Source organism: Amblyomma americanum, chromosome 1 (genome assembly GCF_052857255.1).
Source record: "Amblyomma americanum isolate KBUSLIRL-KWMA chromosome 1, ASM5285725v1, whole genome shotgun sequence".
In the NCBI taxonomy this organism is placed as follows: Eukaryota; Metazoa; Arthropoda; class Arachnida; order Ixodida; family Ixodidae; genus Amblyomma; species Amblyomma americanum.
The window spans coordinates 535,440,206-535,453,277 of NC_135497.1; the positions used below are offsets into that span (position 1 = coordinate 535,440,206).

Genomic DNA, 13,072 nt, shown 5'->3' on the forward strand with positions numbered 1-13,072 from the left:
CCCAACTCAAACCCCACACAGTGGACAGGTTGATGGCGTCTTGCAGCATAGCTGCGTCTCGACGTGTCTTCTTCTGATCTGGGGCCTGTCGAGATGTCTTTGCAGTTGGGGCAAAAAGATGCGCCGGACAGCCAGGAAGTAGGCTTTGAACGGTGTCAGGCCGCAACCAAACAAGCGTCAGCTTGGCTTCAATTACTCTTCCGGCCTTTCTATCCACGTAGCTTGCCATGTTGGATGAATTGAAGTATAGCTCACAGACCTAGGATAAGAAGAAAGACTAGAGAAGGTCGTAGAACCCCAAGTTCAAAAACAAGACCTCATGCGTGATGCAGTATAACGATGGCATTGTCGTATATATTCTGCGCGTAATTACCAGCAATGCTGTGTCGCTATGAACTCACGTATTCACGCAGTCAAAAACAGAGAGGGCGGTTCAGCTGCTCATACTTTCTTTTCACTCTGCAATGGGTAACCATGACCGTGTTATTTTCCAACATGCATACACGTTTCATTATACAATGCATGTGAGGTAGGCGTTGTGACATTCCTTGTGTGCTGCGAGGTTCCGCGTTCCACGGCGCGGCGTAGACGGAGACCCAGATGACAGCGGCATCATCAATTACCCAGCCATGCACTTTGAGTGACGACCAGAACGAAGGGACCCGCCGCCGTGACAGCGGCATCATCAATTACCCAGCCATGCTCTTTGAGTGACGACCAGAACAACCGGACCCGCCGCCGCCGCCGCGGGGAAACAGGCTTTATCCTCCCCAATTTGCGTGGCCGTTCCAGGTGCGGCCCTCCCGGGCACATTCCAGGACAAGGGAGCTGTCAGCGGGCCAGAGCGCGCCGTACCACAGCCGACGCTATGCGCTACCGCGAAGACAACATTCTTTCCCTCCTTCCCCTTTCGACGTGGGCTATCGCCGGGAAGGCACCCACAGCTTCCCGCCGTGCCTCGTGAACAAAAGCGCATTCCCAGAAGGGCCGTGACGGACACCTGTCATGGCGGACAGGCAGTACTCGCCAAGAATGTGGAAAGACAGGCGCTAGTGAATTAGCTCCGAAGAGAGAGCCTGTGTATACTCTCACTTGAGAGAGAGTGGTGGCGTTTTTGTTGTTTATTTAGTTTGTATTGTTAACAGACTCTGGGTTCGAGGCTAAGCCCAACCCAAGGGGTTGTCCCCATCTCGCATGTTATTTTGGATTGGAGAATTGATGCTTTGGGCGGGCCACTGGAAATGACCGCCCTTAGTCCTTTGTTAATCACGTGCTTAAAAGCACATGTAAACGGATGCAGTCCAGTCTGAGCTGGGGCTCCATGCTTAGCATGTAATGTGATGCTACTTAGGCACTAACCTGCCCGGTCGATGAGTAAAGAAGTGCAAAGTTTGTTCTTTTGTAAATTCAGTTCTGCTTTTTCCAGTTTAACTCTCTGTATATGTATGTTGTAAAATTATGCTCTGCTGTCATCATCTACAAGCTCGCCTCCTGTTCATCTTCCAAGCCGAACGACTCTAGAGGAAGGGTTTGTGAACCATCCTCGAAGAAACGGACGACTATTGAAATTCTACTGCATACACGCTCAGGACGACATCGTTCGCGAAGAGGGCCTTCAGCGCCGAAGCCCGACGGCGTGCAGCTTCTGCCAGCAACCGCTCGAGCCCAACTCCGGAGCCACTCCATCGCCCCCATGAAGTCGTCGGCACGTAAGCTCGGACGCCCCAGCCTCTGATGTATAATCTTAATCATGTGTAATTATTGAATATACCTGTTTGTTTAAACTGAGCCATACGGTGTCTCTTTGCCTCTCCGTCCCGTGTGGACCTGCGCATTATGGGGGTCATCACACTGGTGTCAGAAGTGGGGTCTCAAAAGCAAATGTCCTCTGAATGCTGTGACATTCATGACTTCAAAATTGTAATCAAAAGGGAATCACGGGACTGATTGTGGGACTTTTACCCCCATTTGAGAGGCTTGAGGCACTGGAGGGCTTGAAAAAAAAATGACTGTATCTGAGGGAGCTCCCACTCCACAGCCGTCGCTCGGAGCAAGCATGCTGGCATTAGGAAGCGTCATTCCGACGTTTACGGGAGATAAGACAGGGGTTCCAATCTGCGATTTCTTTTCCATGCTAGAAGAGATTGGGAAAATGGGGGGATGGTCCGATGCTCAAATGCTGGGAATGGCGAGGTGTAAGATGGCAGGAGCTGCTCATGATTTTGCCTGGCGAGACGAAAAAGTAAAATCCACAAAATCATTTGCGGAATTTAAGAAGCTCGCGTTTGAGCATTTCGACACTGAGCCACGTCACGTGTGGGTACAGAGGTTCCGTGACGCCTTACAGATGGTAGGGGAGGACGTGCGAACATTTGCGTCGCGGCTTCAGCGCCTAGCACGCGATACGTTAAGCAGGGAGGAGGAAGGAGACCAGCTAAGGAAGAAATACGCGGAGGATATACTTAAAGAGGAAATGACCGCTTTGTTCGTGGCTGGTCTGCAAGACCCCGTGCGCCGGTTCGTGCTCTCGCGCAAGCCGAGCAATTTCGACCAAGCCGTGGAGGCCGCATTGGATGAGGAACGAAATGAGGCGTTAACGACAGCCGCAGCGAGAGTACGCGTCATAGAGAGAGCGGTGCTCAACCCTGAGGTTGCTCTCTTGACAGAGCGGTTAGATCGCTTGGAACAGCTGCTAACTCAGCAGGTAGAACGCCAGGTTGAAGCGCGCGCTCAACAGCGCCCATTCGCTGGAAACCAGAGACCGCCACAAAGCTACAGGCGCGGTACGCGAGATTTTGAAGAAATCGTATGCTTCGCTTGCCAGGGTCGCGGACACATCGCCAGGTTCTGCCAAAACGTGCGCCGTGGGGAGCCACAAAGAGAAGCAGGCGAGACACGCCCTAAGCAAGCCGACAGCGGGGCTCCAGATACCGAGACAAAAAAACTAGTTAGTCCTCCCCAGCCTGAGGAGCGTGGGGAGGGAGCAGTAGATGATGAGGTGGTGGTAGTTTGTGTGGCCGACGAGGCATGCCCTGTTGTGCGTTGCAAGTTAAATGGTTGTTGTATGGAATTGTTGATAGATACGGGGTCAAAGGTGACATTGCTTAAGGAGAGCAGTTTTAACACGCTTCGAAGGAAGGGGGACCGCGAGGTGTTGGAAGCGTCTGGTGGTATGGCAACCAAATTTGTAGGCATAACGGGGGATCCTCTTGGCATAAGTGGACTCTACCGGTTACACTTCTCGCTCGGCGGAATTGCATTGGAGCACCCCTGCTACGTATGCCCGGACACGGTGTCTCTGCCAAACGGAGTGTCAGGTATATTAGGGCAGGATTTTTTGAGAAAAGGGAAGGTAGTAGTCTCATTCTCTGAGGAAGAGGTTAATGCGGGCGGCTCAAAACTTCCGTTTTTGAACAGGAGAGGGGCTGAGATTCGCATTACCGATATTGACACCCGTCAAACAGTGGGATCATTGGAGAAGGTATATTCGCGGGTTGCCGTCCGGCTGGTCGAGGAGGCGGTCGTCCTTCCTTGGTCGGAGCACATTTTGTACGCGTTTGTGCCTTCAGATGTAGAGAGCGGCGCCGTGGGAGTGCTTGAGCCGGTCGACTCTCTCAGCAATGGCCTGAAGGCAGCCACGTGCCTCGTGACAGTTAATGACGCCCACAGAGTGCCCCTACGGGTGGTTAACTGTAGCCAGCAGCCACTGAGCCTTCCCAAGAACAAAACATTAGCTTTCTTCACCTCTGCGATAGAGCAACGTGAGCCCACCGATACGGTACTCGCAACTGTAGAGCATGCTAGTCCTTCGGCTGCTCCAAAGGTGTCGTTCGATCTTTCTCACGTAAAATCCAGGGAGAGGGAGGCTCTGGCTGGTTTGCTGAACGACTACTCGGAGGTATTCGCCGCGTCCAACCTGGATTTGGGCTGCTGTGGCGTTATAAAGCACAGGATAGAAACCGGCACTTCATCGCCCGTTTACCAGCGTGCGTACAGGATTCCTTACTCCCAACGTGAGGAGATGGAGCGGCAGGTGCAGGACCTGATTGATCGCGGCATTGTCGAACACTCAAAGTCACCCTGGGGAGCACCAGCACTATTGGTGGAAAAGCCAGATGGCTCGTATCGATTGGTAGTGGACTACCGCAAACTAAATGCCGTAACTCGCATCGATCCATACCCCATCCCCAATATACAGGAGACGCTTTCTCAGCTGGGCTCTGCCAGGTACTTCACGGTAGTGGACATGGCGGCGGGATTCTGGCAGATAGCAATGGATCCGGCAGATGCCGAGAAAACGGCATTCAACACGCCCTCAGGGCACTATGAATGGAAAAGAATGCCGATGGGTCTGGCCAACAGCCCTGCTGTCTGGCAGAGAACCGCTGATGTTATCCTGGCAGGTCTTCTGGGGAGGCTGTGCTTCGTGTATATGGATGACATTATCATATACAGTGACAGTTTTGAGAACCATTTGCGCGATATTGAGCAGGTTTTGGTGCGACTAAGAGGAGCGGGTCTCAAGCTGAAGCCCTCTAAGTGCCAATTCCTCAAAAACGAGGTGAAATACCTCGGGCACGTTGTTTCAGCTGACGGCGTGCGACCGGACCCTGAAAAACTAAGGTGTGTCTCGGATTTTCCATCCCCGACTAGCGTCCGCCAGGTCCGGCAGTTTCTCGGCCTGATCGGTTACTACCGAAGGCACATAGAGGAGTTCGCCAAGCTCGCTAAGCCGCTCACCGCCTTAACAGCCAAAAATGTCGCCTTTCGCTGGGACGAAAACGCGGAGAATGCTTTTGGGGCCCTGAAAAGGAAGCTAATGAGTGCACCGCTGTTGCGCCACCCGGATTTTAATTTGCCCTTCGTTATGGCCACAGATGCGTCAAAGTTCGCAGTGGGTGCCGTGCTATCTCAGGTTATCGAGGGCAAAGAACATCCCGTTGCTTTTGCTAGCCGACAGCTGAGCCCCACAGAGCAAAAGTATGGAGCTACGGAAAGGGAGTGCCTCGCCGTTGTCTGGGCAGTAAAGCACTTCAGATGCTACCTTTACGGCCGCAAATTCAAGCTAGTCACAGACTGCCATCCTCTGAAATGGGTGATGAGTGTCAGGGACCCTAGCTCGCGACTCGCTAGATGGAATCTACACCTGCAGGAATACTGCTTTGAAGTTGAGCACAAGTCAGGAAAGACGCATCTGAATGCTGATGCACTCAGCCGCACAGCTGCCGTGGCAGCTATAGATGAGTTTGTCCCCGTAGTCGACCCCGCCGAATTACGCACAGAGCAGTGCAAAGATCCGGACCTGAAGCGAATAATCGAAAGCTTAGAGGACGCACCGTCTCACCCCGAACAGCTAGGTTATTTCATTGGCAAAGACGGCACCCTGTGTCGGCGCACGAGGCCAACCAGGAAAGGAAGACCAGAGAAAACCGCTTGGGAGAGAGTCGTCATACCTCGGTCGTGGACAGAAAGGGTTCTTCGCGCGTTTCACGATGCGCCATGCGCCGGTCATTTTGGCGTAGCGAAGACACGCAGGCGTGTGGAGCGTTTGTACTTTTGGAGTGGCATGCGACAGGATGTTAGAGACTACTGTGCGAAGTGTCATTCCTGTCTCGAAAGAAAAACACCCAAGGGACGAAGACCAGCTCCAATTCAGCCGTTCCCTGAGGTTTCGGCTCCCTTCGAGCGGACAGGTATGGACATAATGGGCCCATTGCCCACGACCACTTCCGGAAACAAGTACATTTTAGTATTTGTCGATCACCTTTCAAAATACGCGGAAGCGGTAGCACTCCCAGATCAGAAGGCAGACACGGTTGCAAGAGCATTTGTCGAACAGATCGTGCTCCGACATGGACCCCCGAGGCAACTCTTGACAGATCGGGGAACGAACTTCGTGTCGCAGCTAATGAGGAGAGTTTGCGAGCTGCTTAAGATCGCTAAGAAGCAGACAACACCGTACCATCCGGCTTGCAACGGCGCGGTGGAGCGACTGAACCAAACCGTGGCCGGGTTCCTGTCGCATTTTGTTTCGCGCGACCAGCGGGACTGGGACTTGTGGCTCCCGTATGCAATGTTTGCCTACAATTCCGCAGCACACGAGAGCACGGGTGAATCGCCATTCTTTCTTCTCTACGGCCGAGACCCGGACCAGCCTAGTGAAGTGCCAGAGGGCCCCCGTCGTGTCCCATACGCTTCACTGGACGACTATAAGGTTGAGCTAGAATCGCGCTTGCAAGTGGCGAGGGACATCGCAAAGGAGTCCTTAAAGAAAGCGGCGAAGCGCAGGAAGGAGGTGCACGATCGCAGTGCTAGAGACGCGCCGTTTGATGTGGGGGACAGCGTGTACATTGAAAACTGCCAAAGGCAGATTGGGCTAGCTCGTAAGTTCCAGACGAAGTGGAGAGGACCGTGCGAGGTTGTCGAGAAGCTTTCTCCGGTAAACTTCAGAGTCCGAGACGTGAACCGGCGTTTGATAAGGATACACGCAAATCGCCTCCAGTCGGCACCGGTTCAGTATTCACGAAATGAGGAAAGGGAAAGCGCGGATTTTGATGGGGACAGAAGTGAAGCGGAGCGCGCAGATAGTTCGCAAGAAACGCCCTCTCCTGCATTTGTTCGGCAGGCGCCCGAGGTGACGGCCGGAATGCCACCGGATTTACTTCATGCATTGCTAGAAGAAGAAGCGCGCGAGGTTGCCGCGCAGATAACGCCAGGAGAGGCTCCTGCCACGAGCCCTCGCGAGTCCCAAAGCAGACAAAGGGGCACAGACTTACTTAGTATGACTCATGAAGGCCGATATCCGCTGCGAAATCGGAAAGCTAAGTCGGACTAATGGCGTAAACAGAGCGGAGTTGTGAACTGGTTAGAATTGTGTAATGCCGCAGCTCATAACATTGCTATATGCGTATGTGTTAAGTTATCGGAGTTAATAGTTAAACCTTTCTGTCATTAAGTAACACCTTCACAGGAGAGCATGCGGAGCGCATGCAGAACCTGCCCTACTTCCTTTCGTTATCTATATTTTTGTCTGTGCCGTGATCGTGCTAGAAGTGGGAGCTCCTTTGTAACTGTGGTAAATTTATTTCGTCCAGTTTGGACTAGAAAGGAGAGGCTTGGGTGCTGAGTTTCATGTTTATCTGTAAAAGAAGATCAGTGCTGCCCCTGGAGACGCCAGTTATGACAGCGGAGGCATTGGTGTTGTGCAGTGGTGTTGAGTGCAGCGAAAAGTGTTTTGTCGGACGCACTGTGCGAGGCGATTCAGAAAGACAAGGGGAGCTGCAGGGACTCAAATGTTCGGAGAACATTCTTCTGGAGGGTGAGCGAGTGTGACATTCCTTGTGTGCTGCGAGGTTCCGCGTTCCGCGGCGCGGCGTAGACGGAGACCCAGATGACAGCGGCATCATCAATTACCCAGCCATGCACTTTGAGTGACGACCAGAACGAAGGGACCCGCCGCCGTGACAGCGGCATCATCAATTACCCAGCCATGCTCTTTGAGTGACGACCAGAACAACCGGACCCGCCGCCGCCGCCGCGGGGAAACAGGCTTTATCCTCCCCAATTTGCGTGGCCGTTCCAGGTGCGGCCCTCCCGGGCACATTCCAGGACAAGGGAGCTGTCAGCGGGCCAGAGCGCGCCGTACCACAGCCGACGCTATGCGCTACCGCGAAGACAACATTCTTTCCCTCCTTCCCCTTTCGACGTGGGCTATCGCCGGGAAGGCACCCACAGCTTCCCGCCGTGCCTCGTGAACAAAAGCGCATTCCCAGAAGGGCCGTGACGGACACCTGTCATGGCGGACAGGCAGTACTCGCCAAGAATGTGGAAAGACAGGCGCTAGTGAATTAGCTCCGAAGAGAGAGCCTGTGTATACTCTCACTTGAGAGAGAGTGGTGGCGTTTTTGTTGTTTATTTAGTTTGTATTGTTAACAGACTCTGGGTTCGAGGCTAAGCCCAACCCAAGGGGTTGTCCCCATCTCGCATGTTATTTTGGATTGGAGAATTGATGCTTTGGGCGGGCCACTGGAAATGACCGCCCTTAGTCCTTTGTTAATCAAGTGCTTAAAAGCACATGTAAACGGATGCAGTCCAGTCTGAGCTGGGGCTCCATGCTTAGCATGTAATGTGATGCTACTTAGGCACTAACCTGCCCGGTCGATGAGTAAAGAAGTGCAAAGTTTGTTCTTTTGTAAATTCAGTTCTGCTTTTTCCAGTTTAACTCTGTATATGTATGTTGTAAAATTATGCTCTGCTGTCATCATCTACAAGCTCGCCTCCTGTTCATCTTCCAAGCCGAACGACTCTAGAGGAAGGGTTTGTGAACCATCCTCGAAGAAACGGACGACTATTGAAATTCTACTGCATACACGCTCAGGACGACATCGTTCGCGAAGAGGGCCTTCAGCGCCGAAGCCCGACGGCGTGCAGCTTCTGCCAGCAACCGCTCGAGCCCAACTCCGGAGCCACTCCATCGCCCCCATGAAGTCGTCGGCACGTAAGCTCGGACGCCCCAGCCTCTGATGTATAATCTTAATCATGTGTAATTATTGAATATACCTGTTTGTTTAAACTGAGCCATACGGTGTCTCTTTGCCTCTCCGTCCCGTGTGGACCTGCGCATTATGGGGGTCATCACAGCGTAAACAAAGACTGTTATGAGGAAAGTTTGTTTTACCATCGATCGCTTTCCGGGAGTGAAGTCCGCACGATAGATGGCTTTAATCATTTCAGCCCTTCATGTTGTGTCCGATGGGAAGTTGAAAACTCGGACAGATTCTCCACCATCATAGTTCTCCCGGCAACGTAGCATGCAAGAGTGCCCAGACCTTATTGCAACAAGCACACTCGACAAGCATACGCCAGCACTCCTGCCACCGTCACTGAAGCGATGCTTGTGTTTAAAATGAGACTGACGGTTTCGCGACACACGCAGCACGAAAAAAACCACAACTGTACCAGCCGAACAGAAACAAACCTCAACAAAAAGCAAAAAAAAAGCCACGGATGTTTACTGCTCTCAAAAACTAGGTACGAGTAGAGCACTCTGCATCGAACGATAGGAAAATGGCACAAAAACACGCTTGCAAAACCATAATAACGTTTAAAAAGAAGCACATGAGAACAAGACATGCACTTTATGATGAAATATTTTTATTTTTGCAGTCAGATAGCAAAAAAAGTTTAACGTGCATGTCCTTGAATTCGATGCTTCGGTTAGCTCTGTTTGGCTCAAGCGCAGTACCGACGCCAATCTTGAAAGAGCGCAATGCCGCTGGCCGAAAGCGCCAGTAGACGACGAAACAGCTCCGTCGTAGTGTGCTGACGTACGCGCAGGGAAAAGGAAGATATAGAGAGGCCTTAGCTAGTCCATTGGGTGCTGATTAAGGGAGCCTTTATAACTGTTCAATTTGTTGCCTCCACAGAGAAAATGTTGACTCTAAGAAACGACTCTATTTACAGACGACAGAGACACACAAATAGCTGATGCAGGGGTCAGCCAGTACAGCCGCCAAAACGCTACGTTCAAGGACTCTTTTAAAGAGAACTCCTTTAATGGCTCATCGTTGTCCGTCTGTCCGTCCGCATAATCTGTCACACAGTAGCCGTCACTCAAATGACGTCCACTCGATAAGAAAAAAAAGCCTTGTGCACAGCGGGATTCGAGCCACCATCCTTCGGTCTCGCAGCCGAGCGTGCTAAAGACTACGCTACTTCCTTTTTTTTTGCTTTGTGCCGGGCTTTCGACAAACAGAACGAAACAAAACATACAAGGAGATGTACAGGCACATCCGCACAGGTAGCGTAGAACCCCGTGAGGGGCAGGCTTTGTCACGCTAAAATTCCTTCAGCTCTGTCAAAGGTTCCAGCCTTGGACGACCACGCTACTTCCTGGCAACGCATTTGCAGTCCTTGGCAGGGGCTGTACAATTTTTTTTTCTTTTCCTCTCCCCACACTAATATATGTCTAGCATAAGAACGCTGGAAAGTGTTTTGCGGAAAAATCATCGCATCAGACGGATGCCTCCCAAACGCCTTCCAGTGTCTCCAGCGTTAAGATTCGCAAACAATTGCGTATTTAATCAACATCTTAACCACACAACAGTGACACAAGCAGCAACACGGCGCTAAAGGCTTTCGCCTCGCCACACTTCAGATCAACAAAGTGCCCCCCCCCCCCCCCTGAATTTTATAGGCACTGGCGAGGGGGAGGAGTTCGCACCGAACGCCAACTGCAACCCGGAATGAAACGCGAGCGTTGCAACCAATGTCGCATCGAACGCACAGCTCGTGTCCTGCCAGCATACAGAGCAGCGCAGCAGCATCCAGCGAAGGCGATAAACATATTTATACAAGCGCTGGGCGAGGTTCCGCGAGCACCACAATTCCCTTGGATCGACAACAGGTTGCGACCTTGCTATTCACTGCGCTAATTGTGAACATTGGCCGTCGCGCTGGCTCACTGGTAATGGCGTTCGGCTGCTGATTCGAAGGACGCGAGCTGGATCCCTGCCGCTGCGGTCGAATTTTGATGGAGGCCAAATTATGGACCCCCGTGTACTGTGCGATGCCAGTGCACGTTAAAGAACCCCTGGTGGTCGAAATTTCCGGAGCCCTTCACTACGGCGTCTCTGATAGCCTGAGTCTCTTTGGGACGTTAAACCCAATATGCCCATAAACCGTACTTTGAAAAGCAAAAACTTATATAGTGATTCATGTGATGTTGTTTTCACAGATAATTTGTACAGGGCCTTGTATCGTGAAAGCCTAAGCAGTAATATACTGAAGCGATTAAAGAAAATGCAGGTTGTTTCAGCAACTGAAACTTTCGTTCTTAAATTGCACGTAGAAATTCTACCAGATAAATTTTGCAGTGCAACAGCTTATTTCTACCATGGGGATCACGCTCTTGTATGTACAAGGTGCCGGACACGATAGACCTTTTTTTAGCTGCCGAGGTGAGGTTTATTTTTGGGCTGTGCGGCAAAGAACAATGAAGAAAGAATTTCCTCTAGACACATGTGTTAAACAGTACCTTTTCATAGAGAACGAGAATGGTATACTTTTTGATTCAATAATGCTTAGGAGCTACAAAGTGTTTGGTGCTCCCAAATGGCTATTTATTGTTGCGATCTAGGCGCACGGCGTGGGCACGCCGTATGTAGTTTCGGGAAAGCATTCTCCCGTTTCTTCAGGTGCAAAGAGCTGCAGAATATGTTCCTGATAGGCTCTGAAAGGTAGAGTCTTTGTTGGCGCTAAATGAAATTTCATATCTGGAAGCTAGCTTTACTGACCAATTTTGTTATCGTCAAACGTTCTTCTTTTCGTGTAAACCCCGTTTTTGTTTTTGTCATGCAAGGTGAAATTCCGGCAACGAAGCAAATAAAAGGTCTTGATTGCGTATGTCTAGCGTGTCTGACTAGTGACCCAAGGGCCATGTGTTCGATTGCCATCTCATGAAAATATTAAGCGAAATTGGTTTACTTTACATTCCAACATGTCTTAATGACGTTTGAGCCATGTTTCGACCCAATAATCACAATTTATATGAAGTTTTATTCAATTTCAATTCCGCATGACGCCACGACACTATAAATCAATATGTGACGTTACACTCGGAGCAGGTACAGTTACCTGGTCGTTTTTGACCTGACGTCATGCTCTTTGTTATGTAGTCCGAAGCCTGCGACGTCACATCGTCATCGACCAATGGGAATTTCGGTCTCGCACCCAGGTGACGCTGTGGAACAGAATTTCGTGGTCACATTCCTGAGACTGACGCCGAAAGTGCGCTCTCACGCTCTAACGTTATCACACTCTTCCAATTGTGTGCTTCTACCGGGCGCTTTTATTGTTACTTTCATGGAGTTTGTTAGAAACGTACGCGTCTGCGTGCTCTCCCGTTCTTTTCTCTCGTTCCTCTGCCAGAGCCCCCAGACTTTGGGGCTAAGACAGGTACCACCAACGTGCTGATGGCGAGGCAAGGCGACGACGTCACCGTCCGCTGCCCGTTCATCGTCAAAGACACGGACAGTTCCGCGGTGTCCACCACCTGGCGATTGGACGGTCGCCCGATGGCGCTTGACAGCCTGCCGGCCAACCTGGCGCTGGCCGCCGGGGACGCCAGTGAGCTTCGAGTGGGCCACGTCCAGCCCGAGGACGCAGGCTACTACACGTGCACGGCCAGCAACACGGCCGGCGAAGCCAGCTTTACCAGCTTCCTGCACGTCCTCGGCGAGTATTCTACACGCTATTTTTCGCTTGCGGCGGCATTCACCTGCGCTGCAGGCTAGAGATTAGCTCCGCGTGAAGTTCTAGCTTAGTAAAGCTCCTTCAATATCTGTGAACAGAACAGCGCCTTTGAAATATTTGGCTTGCATTGCACTTGCACTTCTATTTGCTTTATTGCTTGAGGCATGTTTATAATAAAAATATTGTAAGTTACCCCTGTTTCTAATGCGCAGTTTGCTGCCACACTGGAGCATACAATGTTTGCGGGTGGGTGGTGAGGTCAGCAGGGAGAATCCGGGACAACATGCGATTTAAAAAAGTTTTCAAAACAACAAGACCCACCCAGACTTTAACATAAGGTATGAGTGCAGTTTGAACATGATATCAGCAAAATCAAAAACGAAAAAGGCACTTTCGCAACGCTCAGAATCAACACAGGAAGGCATAAATACGTAAGTGTAAGCCAAACTTCTATAGCTACGGTATACAATTTTCCTTTCTGTCCAAAACATAAAAAAAACCATTAGCGTTTTACATAAATTACGACTTATAAAAAAAGGACCAATTAATTCACAACTTTTTTTTCATGCTTCTAATGACTATGGCGTACTTCATAGCCTGAGTCGCTCTCGGACGTTAAGACCCCGCAACCAGCCAAGTCTAATTCTTTTTTACAATTGGTGCACACTCGCGGAGCACATCTTTATATCTCTCCTGTTGTTCTTTTTTAGTGACTGATGTTCGTTCATTGTTAGTGTACTGAGAGGTCAGTACAACGTAGACATAAGAAATTTGATCAAGAGGTATATTACAATTTATTATGTGTGTGTGTGTGTTTTGT

General features: G+C 50.8%; 1 protein-coding gene across 1 annotated transcript in view; it reads left to right on the plus strand.

The window, feature by feature from the left end:
* Positions 1 to 13,072, plus strand: part of LOC144129205 (hemicentin-1-like) — a 414,526-nt gene that overhangs the window by 140,760 nt on the left and 260,694 nt on the right. The window contains exon 11 of the mRNA XM_077663195.1: positions 11,929 to 12,234. Within this exon, the coding sequence (XP_077519321.1) occupies positions 11,929 to 12,234 (306 nt within the window). The remainder of the gene's footprint in view (positions 1 to 11,928; positions 12,235 to 13,072) is intronic.